Source organism: Sceloporus occidentalis, unplaced genomic scaffold (assembly GCF_023333645.1).
Source record: "Sceloporus occidentalis isolate IW3139 unplaced genomic scaffold, rSceOcc1.0.p SCAF_7, whole genome shotgun sequence".
NCBI classification, from domain to species: Eukaryota; Metazoa; Chordata; class Lepidosauria; order Squamata; family Phrynosomatidae; genus Sceloporus; species Sceloporus occidentalis.
Window position 1 is genome coordinate 11,581,302 of NW_028316987.1, and position 22,566 is coordinate 11,603,867.

The 22,566-nt window shown below is 41.7% G+C and overlaps 1 protein-coding gene across 1 annotated transcript in view; it reads right to left on the minus strand.

Annotated features, from left to right (window-relative positions):
• The window catches only part of LOC149309183 (receptor tyrosine-protein kinase erbB-2-like), a 55,017-nt gene extending 35,561 nt beyond the window's left edge, over positions 1–19,456 (minus strand). The window contains exon 1 of the mRNA XM_089531903.1: positions 19,006–19,456. Within this exon, the coding sequence (XP_089388029.1) occupies positions 19,006–19,087 (82 nt within the window). The 5' untranslated portion in view covers positions 19,088–19,456. The remainder of the gene's footprint in view (positions 1–19,005) is intronic.
• Positions 19,457–22,566: the final 3,110 nt, after the last annotated feature.

Genomic DNA, 22,566 nt, shown 5'->3' on the forward strand with positions numbered 1-22,566 from the left:
GCATTATACCTGCCCTTTCATTTTCTTCTTTGGCCTTCCTTAATACCTCATCTTAATTAATGTGTTCATGAGGGTCAAAATGTTTTGGGACTAATCCGGTACAAATTGAGTATCCCTTATCCAGAATTCAGAAATCTGGAATTCTCCAAAATCCAAAACTTTTCAAGCTAAAGACCTATACAGTACTACATTGTGAGGCTGGAGAGAAACCTGTCTCATTATATATAGGCAAATACAGGTATTCTAAATCCCAAAAAATCTAAAATACAGAACACTTCTGGTCCCAAGCATTTCAGGTAAGGATATTCAATCTGTAGTTACTTTCGAGTACTAAAAGCACCATCATTTTCTCTCCTAAATAACCCCGTCTATCTTGCAATCATTGTGTGAAGCCAGCACAGGGACAACTATGTGCAAACAAAACCGAGCTTATTTGGGGCCCTCTCTCTATACAATTCCTTGCCTTTCCCCTTCTGTACACCTTCATAAGTGAATAAAAACCTTGAAAATCTCTGCTGCTTTAAGTACAACTATGGGAGTGAGGCAAACATTTCATTTGTGTTGCCTCCCGTTTTATTGATAATTTATCTAAAAAAAGCAACAGGTCTTCTGTTGGAGAGGACTGACATGAAATAAATATCCAATAACATCCAAACAATGATACCTTCATTGGACCAACCAAAATGCACAATTACTTGTTGCAAGCTTTCGAAGTCACATTGGCTTCTTCATCAGGCAAACAGGAGAAAGAAACTGAAGATGTTAGTTATAGGCCTGCATTTTCTGTTTCTGGTCTTAATTCCTGTTTGCCTGATGAAGAAGCCAGTGTGACTTTGAAAGCTTGCAACATGTAATTGTGCATTTTGGTTGTTCCCATTAAAGTTATCATTGTTTGGATGTTACTGGATTTGCTATATGGCCAACAGGGCTACCCCTTTATGTTTTTAAGAAATAAATATGGTGCAGTCCCCTAAGGAGGGAAGATCTTTCTGCAAACCTCTGTAAAGTCTTACAATGGAGATTATGCACTCTGCACTTTGTTCCTTCCAAGAAAAAAAGAAACAGCTCAGAAGAGAATAACAGGCAGGTTATAAAACTCAAGAGCAGGCGTGGAACAAGCTTGTTTTTCTGGTTGGGATGGGCGTCACTCCCCCATGTTTACTCCCTTCCCACGCGGGGCCTGTTTACGCAACCTGCTTTCTTGCACAGACAAGCAACAGAAAGAGAAGCAGAACCAGCCTCAGCCTCTGTCTAGAGAATGAGCAACTTCAGGCTGTGAGCCCATTGGCAACCACAAGACTGTTCCCACAGACAAGTCCCAGCCCCATATCTGATAAAAGCTTGGACGGTGGGAAGAAATTGACACATCCTTGTTGTTGGCAGAGGAAAGCACAATTCAAGTTGGTTCCAACATGAATTAAGCAATCAGTGAGGTGGAACTAATAAAATAGGTTAAAAACAAACAGCGCAGCAGGTGGATTGAAGGCTTAACGGGAGCTGGGGGGAAAAACTACCTGACAATGATTCTAAGGATAGGACAAAAGCTGGGTAATAAACCTAGTTATGCTTCCTCTTTGGGACTGCAAATACTCAATATTTGATTTTTTTTAACACCAAGCAAGCTGCAGTACTTCACTCAAACTATGTTCAACTTGATGAATCACAAGGTATGAAGACCTGTAATACAAGAAACACTGAAATGGTCTGCAAAAAATAATAATAATGACAGAATCAAATTGCCTCCATGCATCATCCTACAGACTAGATTTATTGAGAGAGAGATCACTTGCAAGGATTCCCCAACTTTCCTTGGATTTCAATTATGAGCTGGCCCTAAGACGAGAAATGAATTGGGATTCTGTTTGGGTGTGACTGATGTCCTCTGTCCCAGACCGTTTGTATAGGGTAGACTATTATTTAAAGTAACTACTTTTGCATTAGTACAATAGCAGCATTTGAGTTATCGAGTTGCAGAAATCAAAGTATTTCAGCATGATTGAAAAATAATTGCAGCAGCCTTGGAAGGTAAGACAGAACAACAGCAAAGAAGGACTGATGTGAGGGAATAAAAGCTTAGATAAGACCACTGAGGTGAGAATTTAACCCCAAATTTCTTCCATCAACAGCTTATTTTTTTTAGCCACTATGTGTTGTGTGCTTTCAGGTCATTTCCAACTTATGAAGACCCTAAGGTGAACTTTTTCTCTTGTCAATATTTGTTCAGAGGTTTGACATTGCCTTTCCCTGAGGCTGACAGCATGTGACTAGATCACCCAGTGGATTTCATGGCCAAGAGGGAATCAAACCCTGGTCTCCAGAGTCGTAGTTCAACACTCAAACCACTATGGCATGCTCACTACCCCACCAGTAGGTAAGAATATCATCTTTAATGAATGGATCACATCTAGACCTAAGTGGGGCTTCCAAAATGGTGTCACTACTATATGGTCTTTGATAGTGAAAAAGGAAAGAGTATTATCAGATGGCAACTACTGAATGTGACTAGATCCACAAGAGAAAAATTCAGCATGGCACACCTCCCTGAACAACATGATACATCAGCCAAAATGCCTCTTACCTCCTTAAGAGGTATAGGAGTGCTGCACCATTTCCCAAAAAGAAAACAAATAACATGGCCATCTATAGTAAATTAATTAATTAAAAATTGATTGTTAGGTTGAAATCCTGGTTCTGAAAGTACTGAATATCGCTGGATGAGATCATCTCTGTTTTATACCAAGCAGCAAACACACCAGTCCCTGTCCTTGGATTCTTCAGAGGCCAACTGCACAGCAGGAGTTGCAGCTCAGGTCTTCTTTCTACTAGAACAACGGTGACTTCAGGTTACCCCCAGGCATTTGGCAGGGCTTGACACAGAACTGCTTTTTCAAGCTGAGCATGTTTGGAAAGGAAAAGTGGCTCCATGAAGCAATACTGGTGAAGCCAACATGCTTTGTCTCCAGCAGTATCTTGACCATGCTCACACAGCTGCCAGCCAAGAAGAGTAGCCCCAACTTTCACTTGCCCCATTACCACTAAGAGATCTAACTATACTGAAAATAAAGGAATTGCCAAACAATTGACAGACATAGGTGAATCTCCAAATCAAATGAAGAGCCCTTAATGTAGTTATTTCTCCTAATGACAACCAATCTAAGCATAATTTGGGGAATGCTGTTTTGCAGATAATCAGGGCTTCCTTGAATACCCACTTTCTGCTCTGGAAGCACTTACTGCTATCCTATATAATAAGACCAGTGTGGTGCAGTGGTTTGAGTGTTGAACTATGACTCTGGAGGCCAGGGTTCAAATCCCCACTCAGGCATGGAAAACCACTGGCTGACCTTTGGCAAGTCACGCTGAGCCTTAGAGGAAGGCACTAGTAAAAACCCCTCTGAACAAATCTTGTCAAGAAAACCTGTGATAGGCTTAGTCAGAAGCACCTTGAAGGCATACAACAACAATACAGTGGGCCCTTGGTATCCACTGGGGTTTAGTTCCAGGACCCCTCATGGATACCAAAATCTGTGGATGCTCAAGTCCCATTAAATGCAATGGCATTGTAGAATCATGTCCCTTACATAAAATGGGAAAATCAAGTTTGCTTTTTGGAAAATTATATATGCTGTGGATGGTTGAATGTGCAGATAAAGAAACATCAGGGTGTGACTGCTCAGTGCTTTGCACATGTTCAGGAACACACTTCATATTTATTTTACCTGTTTAAGAGCTGAGTCACATATTTGAAAAAAGACCATGGAAGTAAGATCGTGATTAAATCATGAGAGTTTTTTTTGTCATGGAACACTTAGCAGACACACTGGTCAGGAAACCAGACAGGAAATGTATGTGTCACCCTTAAACAAAAACACAACTGCTGAAATTCCTAACTCCAAAAAGACACAACTAAGTCCAATGCCACTTTGTGACTGAACTGACCAGTATAATGAGGATCCATGCACACTCCAATACTGGACAGGAAAGAAAATAGCTGGGGCAGCTATTTCACATTACACAGTTACAAAGCTATGATTCAGTTTAACCGGTGTAGTAATATTCTACAGAATCCTGTAGTTTTGTAAGGCACTAGAGCGCCTTCGTTAAAAGCTCTAGATGCATCTTCCTTAACTACAAATCTTAGCACTCCACTCCATAAGCTGCTGCTATGGCAGTTAAAATGGAACCACAGCACTATAACTGGGTAGTATGAAAAGGGCCCCAGCTCTTCTCTCTCAGCTCACTGCTCTGCAACAGTGGGGAAAGGAAATTAAGACTGACAATATTACCAGATTTCATAATTAATTCTTTAATTTTTTTAACATTCATGTTTCCAGAGATATTTGTTATCAAAAATGTAGTTAGTGAATCTGAGCATAACAATTAACAGCCTAAATGAAGAAGAGTACAGAAAAAAGCTGGATCAAATCATTCTTGGACTAAAACAGGACAAAGGAATACAATACAGTACATGTTGCCTGGTAGAAACAGAAAACAGCCACCAGTCTCATGAGCAAGGCTGCCAAAAGAGAGTCAGGGAAAGTGCAAAGCTTCAACAAACACCCCAGATAACTTCCCAGACACAAGTGGGAGGTTTGAGTAGCCCCAGCCAGGACCAAGCAAAACAGATGTGAAAAACGGTGTTCAACTACGCAGTGAGGTGGTGAACAAGACTCATGTTTGCTCTGGGATCCAGAATCCTGGTTGTTGTTGTGGTTGTTGTGTGCCTTCAAGTCATTTCCAACTTATGGTGATCCTACGGCAAGATTTGTTCAGAGTGGGTTTGCCACTACCTTCCCCTGAGGTCACCCAAAACTGAGTGAAGAATCAAACCCTGAACTCCAGAATTGTAGTTCAACATTCAGATCCCTACACCATTCTGAACAAGACTCGTGTTTGCTTTGGGATCCAGAAAGCCTGTTACCAATCCCAATAGCCCTACCATTTTGAACTCTTTATTCCAGTACAAATATTGACATAACTTGTAGAATTTGGAAAGGAGACAGCAAAGTGTTTCCTCCAGGGATTTTTGGCAAGTGTGTGCCACCCATGATGGACGCATGATACAGGAGTCATTCGCATTTGGGGGGGGGGGGTCATAGCAACTATTTCCCATACCAGCCAAAAGTCTGGCTCCCTTACTGTTTAGCGTTTGGTGGGGTCTCTCCCACGGGACAATCCGTTGGAAAGGACCACTAATAAAGTCAACCCCAAGCTGCTGAAATTCTCAGCAAGTTTGCCAGCAGTCTCCCAGCAACAAGCAAGGGTAGGCCTGGGCCACCCAGATGAACCTCTTATCTAGTGCTTAGAGCAGAAGGAGTGGGAGGGCATGTTAAAATTAACTTTGTTCCAGAGGGAAGGATTTCATTCAGGACAGGGCTGCCACAGCATTAATAGCCGTATTGATTCCCACTCAAGCAACTTTTAAAGAAGTTTCTACTGTGCTTTCGGCACTGTAAAATCTCCGTAAATAAAAGGCAACTGACGCAAATGGGTATACTTGTTTTAAATTAATTCAGCGACAGGCTCGCAGCAAGGCATTTTAAAGTACCAATTGTGAGTACTTTAAATCCAGTGGAGACAAATAGACACATACAATTTAATCAGCAAACCACATAATTCTCACCCGTTTCAGTGTTTTTTGCAAGTTACTGCAAACCCAAATCAAAAACAATTCCCATATCTCTTACAACTGTATATCTTTCACAGTTGTGTGTTTATGCTTTTTTTAAAGTTGGTGTTTCTAAGTTTTGATAAGAATTTTGGTGGCTTTTCTGTTTTAAAAAAAAATCAGGGTAATAAAAAAATTGCTAAGATATTGATGTGTGTTTTGATTTGTTTTGTAACTCTGTATTCACTTCCTCCTTTAAGCAAATACACACAACATAATCTGAACGTCAGGGTTGTATGTAGCAGAAATGCCTCCACTCACAAACCTTGAGAATGGACACAGTAAGAAGTTCTTTAAAAATGCCCTGCTTTGCAGTAAAGTAGATAACAACAATTGTAAAGAGCACCAGACATTGGCAAGAGGTAGGGAAGATGTAAGTAGAGGTTACTTTCAGGATAAACCCACAACTTTTCAGGATGGACAACTGTTTTGTCACTGCTGTCCCCCCAAATAGGAAACAAAGATATAATAAGCATCAGTGTACGAAACTGGTATTTCTATCCCTTTCCTCCCTCTGTACTTGCTATTTTTGCCTTGCCTCAGGGAGCTACAACCCACCACCTTGTACCTTTCTCACTGTCTTTCTTTTATATTCCCACATCTTGATTTTTTTTAGCACCCCATCCTCACCCTTAAGGCATTCTGGAGCTTGTTCTTGTAAGAGCAGGGTTTGGTTTTTCAAGAATCACTACCCCAATGTGTTCAGCTGTTTGCTTGTTTGTTTTTATAATCTGTACTACAGGAAGTATTAAAGAATTCAGAAATGACGTTTGTTTTGTTTGCACAAAAATTTCTGGCAAACCCTTCACATTTTCTGCCAGACATAATAGCTTTTATGACCATTGAACCCTTAACTGTATTTTAACTAGATATAGGAGCCAGCGTGGCGTAGGGATTTGATCATTGGACTACAACTCTGGAGACCAGGTTTTGATTCCCACTCAGCCATGAAACCCACTGGGTGACCTTAGACATGCTATATGCTCTTGGTCTGAGGGAATAGCAAACCTCCTCTGAACAAATATTGCCTAGAAAACCCCATGATAGGTTCACCTTAGAGTCTCCATAAGTCGGAAACAACCTGACACACATAGTTAATATTAGAGCAGTAAGGCTCAATGCATCACGTCATAAGCATCTGGTACTTGCTGACACATTTTAATAGGAGTAAAATGAGCTTTTTCACTTTGTTTTTGTGTTTTCATCTCTGTTTTTGCAAAGTGTCCCAGTTTCCATGGTGCAAATCTGCAAATTTAGCTCTGGCTACACCATATTTACAACCAAGAGACTAGATCAGGGGTAGGCAGCCTTTTTGAGCCGGGGGCCGAGTTGCTGTCCCTCAGACAACTGGGGGGCCGAAGCCAAAAAATAAATAATTATATGATTTTTTAAAATAAATAAATAAATAAATAAATAAACCAGGACAAATGTAGGACAAAATTTTCAAATAGAGGACACTTTTTTTCCAAGCTGGAGGACACGCGAAAAAAATTGCTGAATTTTTTAAAAATGTTAATATAAATGCATGTTTCTGAGGCTTCTATAGACAATTGCCCTCCTTGCCTGCCGCTTGCCCCCCCCTTGCCCGCCTCCTCCTGATAGGCCAAAGGCCCCATGCCCTCACGCAAGAGGCCAAAGGCTCCAGTGGCAAGTGGCGGCAGGACCGGGCTGGGGCCGGTCCCAAGGCCTTGCCGGGCCACATCCGGCCCGCGGGCCGTAGGTTGCCTACCCCGGGACTAGATGGAACAGGTGAGAAGCAATGTAGTTACTCGTAATGAGTTTCTCTTTTAATAGAGAAGGCATCACATTGTTACTTGTCAAAAGTAATACAATAACTGTGAGTGAAGTTATTGTATTGGCCTAATCCAGGGGTAGATAACTGTGGAAGCCTAATGGGCTGCATTAACTTGGAGGACCACACCTTCTCCCATAAATCAAATCAATATTTTTGTCCCCTAGCACCATATAGAGGACATGGGGTACGTTTCTGCGCCTTCCTGGGTCCCCAGAGGACATTTTGGGATGCTTGGGGACATTTTTAGGCAAAACAAAAATTTTAGAAGACTTTCATATAATTTTGTTTTGACCCTGTGGATGGGGTCCAGAGGGGGCACCAAACATGTGGAAATATCCTGTAGCTCCTAGAGATCATTTCTGGGCATTTTGAAGGGGAAGTGAGTGTGTGTGAGAGATAAAGAGACTAATCCACATACAAGAGGAATATGACTCTATAGAAAGCTTCTACTTAATTGGTGACAGATCTCATTTACAACTGGAACCAAAAAAGGTTTTCTGAAATCAGTGTTACACCCAGAAAGAAAGTCATCTGTCTAGTTGGAATGCATCCATTCCCCTTAAGTTTGAAACTTGCAATTTAGCTGGTTGAAAAATGACACATCTCAACACATAGAAAATGTACATGTTTGCTAAGTGATGTCTGTGAATTTAGACAACCCAACTTTTCTTTTGATCTACCAGTAATCCCAATGCCTACTGCTGTACATGTAATAATAACACTGCCCTACCATCATGCTTAATAAGGATTATCCAAATAATGTTGTGAACCACATCCAGCATTCAGAAAGTACTACAGAAACATCACTGACAATGATGATTTATCATCAGCAGCTGCCTATCAATTACAGTTACAAACTCAATGCTGCCAGAATCTGCAGTAAATATTAGTGGGCCTGCCAAGGAAGATTCTTATGTTTCAAGCTGTTCGCAGGAATCCACATTTGTATAAACAAATGAACCCTGGTGTCCCACTCCAAACTCACTCCTGATCCCAGCACACACTATTAGGAGGAAGGCAAAAGAGACAGCCATCATGATGCAGCACTGATAGCGCCTCTTGCTCTCCCATACAGAGTCAGATTTGTAATCTCAGAAATGAGGACAAGAAATCCATGTGCACAATCTGAGCAAAGACAAATTAGTGGCTGCATACATAGCATTTTGTGACAGCAGGAACTCACCCAAAAGGAACTTTTATTCATCACAACAACCAGGCAAGTGACTAACTGGAAGCTCATGTTGAATTAACTATAAGTCAAGCTTCCACTCCCAAAAATCCATTGTAATATTTTTCTCTACAGAGTTTGGAAAAGTTACTTTTTGGATATAACTCTGAGAATCCCCCAGCCAGCATGACCAGTGACCACCTTCACTGTGGCATTCTGGGAGCTATAGTCCAAAACAATAACTTTCCCAAGCTCCATATTCCTTACTGCTTTAGCAGACATGCCCCTGCCATGTTGTGTTCCATTCCTCATTAGATGATTTTCTATAATTAATGAATTTGAGTAAAACATGAGTGAACTAAAACACAAACATAAAGTCCGCCTTCTTAATCCACAGATTTTTTTATCAACGGATTCAAGCATCCATGGCTTGAAAATATTCAAAAGAAGTATATAAATTCCAAACACCAAACCTTGATTTTCCATTTTATATAAAGAACACCATTTTGCTATGCCATTATATTTAATGGGAGTTGAGCATCCACTGATTTTGTTATCCACAAGGGATCCTGAAACCAAACCCCAGAAGATAACAAGGACCCACTGTACAAGACACATAGACACAGGCAACAAGCAATAGAATTCAATATTTCTCCAAGTGCAGCAATCACTTGAGACAACTTATTATTATTATTATTATTATTATTATTAATTTCCAGTCTTTTTCCCAGTTTAGTAAAAGCTAGATGACCTAGAGAATACTATTAAAAGTGTGCTGTAGAATCCTACATGACACACCACAGAAAATGAAGGGAAGGGATGCATAAAAGTAAATGCTGCCCTAGAGATTTTGTGTGCACTGTGGGGGTGGGCAGAAGAACAATGTCTTGGCCTCACCCTCTTCACTTCCAGTTCTGTTTCTGGACACCAGCCACCTGTGTTAACAAGATGTAGTCCTGCTTATCTTCCCTTCATGCTTTTATACTTTGCAGCAGAAAGAAACCCTGGGATTTCAAAGTGTAACATGGTCCTTTACGTTGACCAGGGATGCTTTAAAATTCAGCGGGTGGGTGGCGGGAGCGGTTTTGTTGGGGAGCAGGGAGTGGAAAGCTTCTCTCTTATTCTGTAAAACCATTAGAAGAGTTTAATGTTTAACAGCAGCTGCAATGGAAGAGAAGCTGAGGAGGGGAGCAAAGGGGTCATGGTTCTTGTAGAACTTGAAAGTCACCTTGGCAACCAACTACACTGAGGCAGTTTGCATGCCTGTGCTAATATCCCACCTAAGTAGGAGAAACAAGAGATCAGACCTTGAACCTTCAAGGTGGCACATTCCAAAAATCTCATCTCAAATCTTGTCTCAACATTAGTTTAAGCACAGCTCTATACCTACATGCATTCAAGACCTTTCCGACAGGAGTCTTGGGCTAGTTCACCCAAGTCCTAAACATACATGCACACACCCACTTCCCAAACCTCCAGACATCCCGGACCCTTGATTTCACTGAAATCAATGGGACTTAAGTAGATGGGACAAGGTAGTCCCCATTCCTTTTCCTGGATCTACTCTCGTAGAACTAATGGTGGATTTCTTCCCTCAAGCTTGTGTGAATTGGAAGCCTCATAAGGGAAGCCAAGAGCAGATTGATTATAATGTCATTTTTAAAAATATTGTTAAATCCCTACAAACCACTAGGCAGAACAACAACCAAGAAGGCCTGAGTCTCATTACGTCTTGCTTTGGAATGCAACCAATGGATCTGTTTAATTGGATTGTTGAGCAAGATAAAAGATGACAGAATCCAAGGGATAACAATTTACAAACAACACAGAGTTTTTGCCCGCTATAAAGGAGCCAAAGAATAAAACACAGCCAAGTAAGGAGCCAGTAGTGACAAGAACAGATGACAAAATAATCCTTTCTGTATAATTATGGACATGTTGTTAATGTATCTTTCGCTTGCCACATCAGAAGTTTTGCAACATTCCAGAAAACCTCATCACGTTTAGTTTCCCTGCCTGAAACATCATGATCTGGGCCAATGTAGGTCCATATCTAAACTTATGGTGATGGTGGTGGAGGTAGCACACGGAGAAATCAGATTAGATCCAACGTGTCAAGAGCTACAGGCAAGTCAGTGTTCTCTCTTCAGTGCGCCTGGGGGCCCTTTTCAAAGTACACAATTATAGCACTATGATTCCCTTTTATCTGCCAAGGAATCCCGGGATTTCTAGGTTGATGAGGCGCTAGAGTTGAGAATTCTAAAAACTGCATCCTGAACTGCAAATCCCAGAATTCTAAAGGACAGAACCACAGAAGTGGAATCATATAGTGTCATAACTGTGCAGTGTGAAAAAGTTACTGATCTAACCTAAATGCAAAACCAAACCAACAGTTCCAAGAACAATGTTATTCCAAACTGGCTACACACATACACTCCAAATCTCCACAGATGCATGGCTTGCTCACTCAAAGTGACACAAAGGCCTCCAACTCATTTTAGGTGACAAATATGAAAAGGAGGTTAAGGGCACCATGTGTTAAGCAATGTATGGGGGTACAAGTAAGTGTCTTAAGAACTGCAATCCTAGATATACAGTCCTCCCTTCGTTCTCGGGGTCTTCGGACTCACGTCCCTCACTTATGCGCGAGGTATGAACGGAGGGAGAATGAATGGCGTGTGTGCTCTCAACGCATGCCTGCACATGCCCATATTCAAGCCAATGGGGTTTGAATATAGGTGAAACTCCATTTTCACGAGGGGGTCCAGAACAGATCCCCTACGAAAAAGGAGGGGCAATTATATTTATTTATTTCTGGGTAGACATGAACAAGATTGTGGTGTAAATGACCAACCACTGTGAAGTGTGACATAGTAATGAGAGTATTCATACAGGCATTTGAGGGATGCAAGAATTTAAGTTTGTGGATACAGTTGGCACATTATGTCTGTGTGTTTTTAGAAGTAGCTGGTGTATATGGCTATATCCATACAGGATCGTCTAATGAAAGTGACTAGCAATAGATTCAGGACAGATACACAATGTATAATTAACATGTGAAACTCACTGTTAGAAGATGGGGTGATGGCTACTAGCCAATAACCCCTTTAAATTAAAATTAAACAAATTCTTGGACAACAGTAATCAACTTAATTGTTAAATTGAATGTCTAGGCTAAGAAACAGTAAGCATCTTCAGAGCATCAAAATGTTATCATTTTACTATGATTCCCCAAGTTCCCCAATTATTGTGGTGGCCAAGGGATACTGGGAGTCACAGCCCAAAGAAGTAACTTTTCTGGATTCTGCTCTAAATTCCTATTGCTTAAAGCCAAACAGTAGGGAAAGACTGATGTTCTGGTGTCCTGCTCATTTCCCAGGAACCACTGAGCCTGAAGAGTGACTTTTTGGACTACAACTGCCAGAATCCTTCAGCAACCTGGCTGGTGGATTCTGGGTTATGTAATTCCCAAAAGTCACTTTCCAAGCTCTGATCTGAGTACCAGATTAGACAGAGCATTGGTCTGCCCTGATAGAAGGCAGCTTCTTACACAACCTGAAATGATACCTTCCTTCAAGGGTTTTACAACATAAGTGCTCTGAATGCATAGATCAGCCCTTAGTTATTTAACTTTAAGTAATGAAAGGTCTGGGCTAGCCCTAGCTGAAGGTGTGTCCAGACCAATAATATAACCACATTTTATTGCGTATCAAGCCTCATGCTTTGTGTACTAATCTTTCCAAGTTCTTGGAGATCAACACATCCTCTTCTTGGGATGACCACCATCAAATGTGTGTTTATGTATGCATGTTGGAAGTGGAGGGAAGATAAAGACTTCCCTTGGAAATGGCTGGATTTGCAATGTTATACCCCTGTATTAAAGTGAAAAGAAACAGAGATGGGGTGTGCAGAACCCAAACTGAATTTCTGTTAAAATATTTAGCAATACAATGGGGCCCTTGGTATCCACTGGGGTTTGGCTTCAGGACCCCCTGTGAATACCAAATTCTATGGATGCTGAAGTCCCATTAAATATAATGGCACTGTACAGTGGTGTCCCTTATATATACTGTAATGTCAAAATCAAGCTTTGATTTTTGGAATGCATATATTTTAAAATCATTTTCAAACCATGGATGCTTGAATAAAACATCCATAGATATGGAGAGCTGACTGTACTGCTATGGGTGAATGTGAATACTTATTAGTGAGCAAGGATTCTTTATTAACACAGAAAGTCTTGACCATGGAAAAGACCAAAATGACAAAAACAGCAAGCAGGATACTTTTAGATTTCTGTTCAGATTAAGTGCAAGAATGTTTATAGTTCTTAAAAGACTTCTTAGAAGCACAGGATGTAAGTATCAAGTCCATACTCTTATTGATAGCAAACTGTTTGGGTTAGGATATCCTCTATTTTACTTTATTTTTGGGCCCTGCTGTCATGCCTTAACATTTGCCTACACACAGAAAAAAGTTAGCAGGTAACACTTTCACCCAGCATCGAGGTATTCTATTATTTCAGATGTCTGTCCAATTTATGGCACTTGATGACCTGCTAGCTTGCTCTAGAAATATTTGTGTCCACTTAAAAGATATATAATGACTTCAGTATTTCATTGGGGAAAAAGTAAACAATTTGAACACCAGCCATAAAACACTAAAGAATCCAAAAAATGAACCTGGCATTAAGGCAACAGCCAAAGGTGCTCCTAAATGAACATGAATTTACAGATCTTCTGAAGGACAGAAGCAGGTTGGCCAGATAAGATTTCCCTGCGTGGATATTTCAAAAGAAATGGGGACACCATCAAGAATGCTCTGTGTGGCCTCTCAATACTCTTCAGATGTTGATTTCTACTTTAAGGGTTATCGTGTCCAACCCCATGCCATGCAAGAAGTCACAATCAAGGCAACCCCAACAGATGGCCATCCAGCCTCTCATTAAAAGCCTCCAAAGAAGGAGACTCCACCGCATCTGTCAAACAGCTCTTACTGTCAGGAAGTTCTTCCTAATGTTGAGATGGAATCTCCTTTCCTGTAAATTCAAGGTGGGCAACTGTGGCCATCCAGAGGTTTTGGGACTGCAACTTCCACAATCCCACACCATTGACTATGCTGGTTAAAGCTGATGGGCGTTATAGCCCCCCCCCCAAAAAAAAAAAACCCTCTAGCAGATCACAGCTGCCCATCACTGCTCTATGCATAGACTGTCTATGGCAGAATGGGGAAAATGTGCCCTCCAGTTATTTTAGAAATGCAACTGTCAGCCTCCCTGCTACTGAATATGCTGGCTAGAGTTGTTGGGACTTGCACTCTACTCACATCTGGAGGGTCAAAAGTTTTCCACCTTTGATGTAGGGTTTTAATACTGCACTTTGAATTGAGCCCACAAATTAATTAATTACCACTTTGCAGGGATAGAAATCATGTAACCTTCCAGATGTTCTCAAATTAAATTTCAGAGTGTTCTTTACCATTGGCTGTGTTGGTTATGCTTCTGGGACTTACAGTCCAACAATATCTGGAGAGCTCTATGATTCCTGCCCCTGCTTTAAGGACTGGGGTGACATGATGCCTATAGAGGACAACACTTCACTACTGTGTTGAAGCCCATCTTCATTAAGATGCAGTCAGCAAAATCAAGGCATTTCTTACCAGACTGAAGCTCATGCCACACTGCAGAATTAATGCAGGTTGACACTGCTTAACTGTCATGGCTCCATCCTATAGAATCTTGGGATTTGTAGTTTGTTGTGGCACCAGCACACAGAAGGAGAAATATCTCACTACAAATCCCAGAATTCCATAGCACTAATCCATGCCATGCAGTTAAAATGGTGTAAAACTACTATAATTCAGCAGCGTAGATGCAGCCTGAGTCTCACAACAATTTACACTTAATAGGATTCTGTCATTGGGATTGCGAGTCTCAGCATGTGAAGGAAGTTTCCAGGTTTTAACTTCCTCCTCAGGTTTTTCAGGGAAGAAATAAAAGTCCACGGTGAGGCAACAGAAATCAGAAGTAAAAGTCCTGGGTGAGGCAACAAATCATGGGGAGAGGCTATTTTACATCTGGTCCTACAGCTTTTGAGTCCCTTCACATCACACAGTCATAGCACTACAATTTCACTTTAACTGCCATGGCAATCTCCTATGGAATCCTGGGATTTGCAGTTCAGGAAGGGGCATTTAGAAATCTCAGCCAGAGCACCCCTGTAGTGCTGCACCAAACTACAAGCTCCAGGATTTTATAGGATTGCAGCTAGAGCAGTTAAAGTGGAATCACTGTGTTATAATTGTGCAGTGTGAAAGGATCCTATGGAAGGAGCCACCAGACACAACTCAGCAATGTCCCTCAGCTCAATGTTTCTCAGCTTTGTCTTTTCAGATATTCTGGACCTCTTCTCCCATAATCCCTGACATGTTTTGCATACAAAAGGTATCAGGTTCATTTCTCCAACATCTCCAGGTAGGGCTGGCAAAGTTCTCTGCCAAGGAGCTACTGCCAGCCACTGTAGACCAGTCTTGCCCAGCCTGGCATCTTCCTGATGCACTGGTATGATTGGGCATGATGGGAATTGTAGTGTGACACATCTCAATGACATATGGTTGGACAACACTGGTGTAGGCAACAACAACAAAACTGATTAGTTCAGTGGTTTCACTTAACAGAAGGCTTGTCTCGCTGACCCACAAGTCAGCACCAGAAGTTTCCAGCCTTCACTTTTTTAGTTTCAAAGAACTTGGTAACCCATCTGTAATGTTCCTTTAAGTCAGTCTGCTGAAAAAAAATGCAGAGAATCTGCTCAATCTGCATAGCATGCCCTTTGTGCTGTTATTAACAGGCTCACATGAACACTGTTTTGAAAAGCACACTTTCGCTATCGTGTTTCTTGTAAGTGCAAGATCAAGGGTCCTTCCACCCTACAGAATTATAGCACTATGAGTCCAAATCAACTGCCATGACTGCATCCTATGGAGTCCTGGGGCTTGTAGTTTGGCACTCCCTAAACTGTGAGTCCCAGGATGCCATAGGATGAAAACACAACAGTTAAAATAAAATCACAGCATCTGCCAAAAAAATTGATGGGGAGGAGCATCAGCACACATAGTCATCTCAGATCCAAAACAATCAGACTAAAGGATCCAAGTGAAATAAGTCCCATAAAGGAGTGGGGCGAGAGTAAAGAATCCATAATAGACAATTGTTGTTGTTGTGTGCCTTCAAGTCATTTCAAACTTATGGGGACCCTAAGGTGAGAACCTAACGTGGGGTTTTCTTGGCAAAATTTTGTTCAAAGGATGGTTTTCCATTGTCTACTCTTGAAGCTGAGAGCATGTGACTTGCCCAAGGTCACCCAGTGGGTTTCATGGCTGCGCTAGAAACCCTGGTCTCCAGAGTGACAGTCAGACACTCAAACCAGCACACCATGCATTTCCATCTGTATGTGAATCCTGAAATGATGGTTGTCTGAGAGAGTACAATTCACAGCAAATAGACGTGCAGAAGATATGTGGTGGCCCACTACCAAAGGAAGAACCCAGCACAGGGGTGAGAGTTTGACAGCCCTCCAGATGTGGTGGGACTGCAAGTCCCAGCAGCCCTAACTAGCGTAGTCAATAGTGAGAATATAGAGCTGGTGGTTGCACTTCAACATCTGAAGGGTAGCAGTATTGCCATCCTGATCTAGTCTGTGCTAGAATTCAGTCACGTTTACTTCTATAGGACCACTCTAAATCAGAGATGGGAACAAGACTGTCTCCGGCTGTTGCTTAACTGAAACTCCCAACATTGCTCACCATTGACTATGTAGTCCAACAACATCTGACGGCTTCATGATTTCCAATCATTCTTTTGAGTATGATTCAGTTTGATCCTGTGAAACCCTCATTGATTGTCAATCACAGTTTATATCCAGGATCTTTTGATACAGATTAGTTATACATGCACTGAAAAAGACATCAAAAGCCTACCCTTTTACTTTGATAATACAAGATACTAAGATCTCAATGGACCACCAAGGTAGAAAGTTAAACTTCCTTTATTAGTACGTATTACTTTTCATTGTTTGTTGTTCATTCAGGAGTTTAGCAAAAAGAGGACAAAATGTTTAGGGTTAAGTTTAGGGGCAAAGGTTTGGCTCAGGGGCAAAAGGAGGACCATAATAAGAATTTTCTCTTCCCCCATGAAATCTTCCTATAGCCCAACATTTTCTAGTATTGCAATGACAATGAAAATTCTTGCTTTGTTGTCTTCCCCAAGTAACTCTGCCAGCCCCTCTTCTTTGGATGCCTAAACACTCAACTGAAGTTTTAAGTCACCACAATGCTAGAAACTGAAGGAAAAGTTCATTTGGCAAGGCAGTAATTCTTTCTTTGAGGGACATGACTTTAACTGCCATGGCTCCATCCTACACAATCCTGAGATTTGCAGTTTTTGGAGGCACCAACATTTTTGCCAGAGAAGGCTAAAGACCCTGTAAAATGATAGGCTGCATCCAAACTGTAGAAATAATCTAGTTTGACACCGCTTTAACAACCAACGCTGATTGCAGAAATAATCCAGTTTGAGACCACATTAACTGCCCTGGCTCAGTGCTAGGACATTCCTGGGAATGGTAGTTTATTGTGGCACCTGAGCAATCTGACAGAGAAGGCTAAATGTCTCACAAAACAACAGTTCTCAGAATTCCCTAGCATGGAACCAGGGCAGTTAAAGTGGTCTCAAACAGGATTATTTCTGCAGTGTGTTTTGGACTAATATTATGGAATTCTGGGAACTGTAGTTTTGTGTTAACCAAGAGAGCCTTGAAATCTCAGCAAACCGAATCCAAGCATTCCATGTCCCCAGAAAGTGCTCTGGCCCCATTTCCCAAAGATTTCACCTCCTTGGATGGGTCACACTCTCTCAGCCTCAGGCGATGGCCAGGGCAAACTCTCTCTGAACAAATCTTGCCAAGAAAACCCCAGGATAGGTTCACCATAAGTCAGGAGCAACTTGAAGGCACACAACAACAACAACAACAACAACAACACACCAGGCGGTGGCTACAATCCTCAGGGTAACTTTATATTCTCTCTCTGGACTGTGTTGACACAGAGATCTAGATTGAATGGAATAAAAAAGTCAGGAAATCTTTCCAGGCATCGAAATATGCTCAAGTTTTGTGCAAAGTCCCCCCTTCCCTCTGTGTAGTAAAATTCTCCAATCTAAAATCCACCTTTCCCCAAGCTTTCTATATGTTTTGGAGATTTTTTCCCCCTCCCATCCCTCCCGCAAACTACCTCTCACACCCAATTTTATTTCAATCTACCTTTTTTCTCCCTATTTACTACAACCTCCTCCAATCTAAAATCAATTTTCCCCCTACAATTTTAGAAGATTTTCCCCATCCTTCCCCCAAACCACCTTTCACCCCTTATTTCATTTTATTGTATTCCACCTTTTTCTGTTTACTACAACCTCCTCCACTCTTAAATCCTCACTTTTCCTGTCTTGAGCTGTTCTTTTAAATCTGAGGGTGGGTGGGTCTTTGGGTGATGTGTTCTTTATTGATCATTATTGTATATTTTCATTTTTAATGCTGTTTTTAATGTTATCAGCCGCCTTGATCCAATTGGAGAGGCGGAATATAAATAAATAAATAAATAAATTTATTATTATTATTATTACAATTTTTGGATATTTCCCCCATCCTTCCCCCAAACTTACCTATCACCCCCTATTTGATTCGATTCTTCTCTTCTGTTCAGTGCAACCTCCTCCAATCTGAAATCCCTACTTTTTCTACCAATTTTTGGATGTTATTGGTGTGTTGTTGTTGTTGTTGTTGCTGTTGTTTTAATACAATCTCCTCCCACCTGAAATCCCCACTTTCTCTACATTTTTAGGAAACTGTTTCCCATCCCTGCCCCCCAAAAAACTAACTCTCACCTCCCCCAATTTCATTTTAATTCTACCCTTTTCTCTCTGTTTACTCCAACCTCCTCAGAGTTGAAATCCCAACTGTCTCTACCTTTTTCCCTTCCCTGCTCCCCAAAACTACCTCTCACCCCCAGTTTCATATTAATTCTAACCCTTTTCTCTCTCTTTCTTTTAATACATTTTTAATTTTACTTTTAAAAAGAATTATTAAGGAATTAATTTTATTAAAAGTTCACTTTTAATGCAATTTAAGAAAAAATAAAAATAGATAAATGAAAGTTGAAACATACACACACCCCAAAAGCCCACTCCTATTTGTACAGACAACTATAGTACATATATACCATTCCATACACATTTGTGCCTTTTTGGTCTCCTGATACAAACCTGTGGGGTTTTGTTTTAACTTTTGGGGGGAAGCCCACTCTTTCAGACTTGGGACCTACCTTCAGTGCTGGAAACACCGGACCAGAAGGAGACCAGGAGGCCCCCCAAGCAAAGCCAGCTGGGGCTGAGGAAGGCACCCATGGCTTTTCTACCATTGCCAAGCCCAGCTCATCCTTTTAGTCCCAAAAACAAAAACTGATGAAGAGAGGCTCTTCTTTCTTTTTCCCCTTCCCTCTTTCTCTTCCTTTTTCCAACAACTGTTCCAAAAGTTTCTTTCCTGCTTCCCAACTCCTCCAGCCTCTTTCCCTGTTACAGTATCATTACTTTTTTATTGTTTAACTTCCGTGAAGGGGAACAAAAAAAGGAAAAAAGAAAAAGCCACCCCTCTCTCTCTCTTTCTTTTTCTTTCTTTCTTTCTTTCTTTCTTTCTCAGCCAACTTTGGGCCTCGGGAACCCGCCCGGCGCGCCCCCGAGAAGGAAGCCTGCCCCGTCGGGAGCGCGCCCCAAGCCAGCCCTTCCTCCTTCTCTGGTGGAAAAACAAAATGAGAGGCACAAACTTGGTTTGTGTATTGTGTGTTGTAGCCTTCAAGTCCTTGCAGACTTGGGATTTGCTTGGCTATATTTGTTCAGAGGGGGTTTGCCTGTGCTTCCCTGAGGCTGAGAGAGTGTGACTTTGCCTGACTTGCTCAAAGTTGCCCAAGAGGCTGAGAGAGTGTGACTTTGTTCAAGGTAGAATCATAGAGTTGGAAGAGACCACAAGGGACATCTAGTCCAACCCCATTCTGCCATGCAGGAACTCTCAATCAAAGCACCCCCTCTGAGGCTGAGAGTGTGTGACTTTGCCTGACTTGCTCAAGGTTGGCAAGAGAGAGTGAGGCTGAGAGAGCGTGACTTTGTCCAAGGTGGAATCATAGAGTTGGAAGAGACTACAAGGGCCATCCAGTCCAACCCCATTCTGCCATGCAGGAACTCTCAATCAAAGCACCCTCCCTCTGAGGCTGAGAGAGTGTGACTTTGCCTGACTTGCTCAAGGTTGGCAAGAGAGAGTGAGGCTGAGAGAGCGTGACTTTGTCCAAGGTAGAATCATAGAGTTGGAAGAGACCACAAGGGACATCTAGTCCAACCCCATTCTGCCATGCAGGAACTCTCAATCAAAGCACCCCTCTGAGGCTGAGAGAGTGTGACTTTGCCTGACTTGCTCAAAGTTGGCAAGAAAGGGTGAGGCTGAGAGAGTGTGACTTTGTCCAAGGTGGAATCATAGAGTTGGAAGAGACCACAAGGGCCATCCAGTCCAAGCCCATTCTGCCATGCAGGAACTCTCAATCAAAGCACCCTCCCTCTGAGGCTGAGAGAGTGTGACTTGTCCCAGCCAGCCTCTTGGGCAAGTCAGACTCTCTCAATCAAAGCATCCCTGACAAATGGCCCTCCAGCCTCTGTTTAAAGACCTCTAAGGAAGGAGAATCTACTACACCCCGAGGGAGTGTGTTCCACTGTCGGACAGCCCTTACTCTCAGGAAGTTCCTCCTAATGTTTTGGTGGGATCTCTTTTCCTGGAGCTTGCATGCATTGTTCCTTGTTCTAGTCTCCAAGGTTTGCTTTTTGGAATTGATATCTTGCTTGAATATTTGTGGATGGCTGAATCTGTGGATACAGAATCTGTGGCTATGGAGAGGCCCCGACTGTTCCAAAGTCAGGATCATTCATGCTGTAGTATTTGATTTCTACGTCTGGTTGTGAAACCTGAACCGTGAAGAACTCTGAGACAGAAGCAGAATTAATTAATTTGAAATGTGGAGCTGGAGGAGAGTTGTGTAGATACCATGGCTTGCCAACAGGACGAATGAAAGGGTCTGGGCTCTCACCAGAAGCCAAAGTTCATAGAACCAAGATCCATAGGTCAAGAGCCAGCATGGCATAATGGTTTGAGCATTGGACTACAACTCTGGAGACCTGGGTTCGGTTCCCCCCTCGACCATGGTAACCGACCAGGTGACTTTGGCCAAGTCACATTCTCTCAGCCTCAAGGGAAGGCAATCGCAAACCTCCCTTGAACAACTCCTGCCAAGAAAACTCCATGGCAACCTCAGGGATGCCATAGATTGGAAAAGACTCGAAGGCACACCACAACACAAACATTCTTAGGGTCACCATAAGTTGAAGCTGACTTGAAAATTATCTCTGCTGTGGTTGATTTGCTACTTAAGAAGTAAATGTTTCATCTTGGTCACCTCAGCCAAGTGGATATAGATAAACATTGCCAAAACGTGGTTGTAAGTGCTCTTCTGAGGAACTGAAATAAGTGGGAAAACCTTACTGTTTTGTCAACAGATGTTACCATAGAACTGGGGTGGAAACAGCTGGCCCTCCAGATGCTAGCAAATTCCATTAGGCCCAGCTAACATAGCCTATATCAGCTGATAATGGTAGTTGCAAGCCAACAGCATTCAAAAGGCCACACTTTCATCTCTGGAAAGAACAGTCTTTAATATTTTGTCGCATTTCATATTACAGTAACATACCAGATTTCAAACAGCCAAAACAAAAACCATACAATTAGCTTTCAGATGTGTGGATGAAAATGACCTCCGCAACCAGTCTTTGGTCAATTAACCCCACAGTTTTATACGCGACTCTTCTGAGGTCAGTCCTGTTGCGTTTAATGGAATTTACTTCCTTGTGAGTATGTAAACCTCCAGCCAGAATAACAAGATGATCCTCTGCGATGTATTATGTAAGAACGCAGTTCTCTTTGAGTTCAATCCCATTTAAAGTTAACTGGATGTAGTACTTAAGCCTAAACCAATTAAAGTAAGTATATCTACATACAAGCTTTATTGTTTTATGCTTCATTCCTTCATTGTGTGTATATATATGTGTGTGTATATATGCGTGTGTGTATACATACACACACATATTGTAATTGTTTTAGGTTTAAATTCTGTATACATATGTGTGTACTACATGGAAGAGCCAGCATGGTGTAGTAGTTAGAGTGTTGGACTAGAACTCAAGTCACACTCTCTCAGCCTCAGAGGAAGGCAGTGGCAAATCACTTCTGAACAAATATTGCCAAGAAAACCCAATGAGAGGATCACCACATGAGAAATGTGAAAGAACGTAACAACAACAATCCAAATGGAAATTTAGGACAAGAAAATATGAATACGTACAATAATCCATATTCTACCGCAGAACCTGCTGCAATTGACAGTACTGTATTCATTTTGCAGAATAGTAGTAGATCAGCACCTAGGGCCCAAACAGACAGGCCAAAATAAAGCTGCTTCGGGTCACTTTGGAGGTATGCTGTTTAAATGTCACATGCAATTTAAGAGGCCAGAAGCTGCACCAAAGCTGCACTCCAGTCCTTACGACTGGAGCATGGCTTTGGCATGGCTTCCAGCCTCTTAGGACAGATGCAATTAAACAGCATATCTCCAAAGTGACCCAAAGCAGCTTTATTTTGGCCTGTTTATTTAGGCCCTTAAATACCATTTTGGAGGATTACATGTTCTTTAGATGTTTGCTGGATTATCTTCACTAGTCTGCCTGTCTTCTGAGATTGTCATACTGATTTTTTTAGTTGTGTCAATTTGCATGTTGTAGTTATAATATTTTTA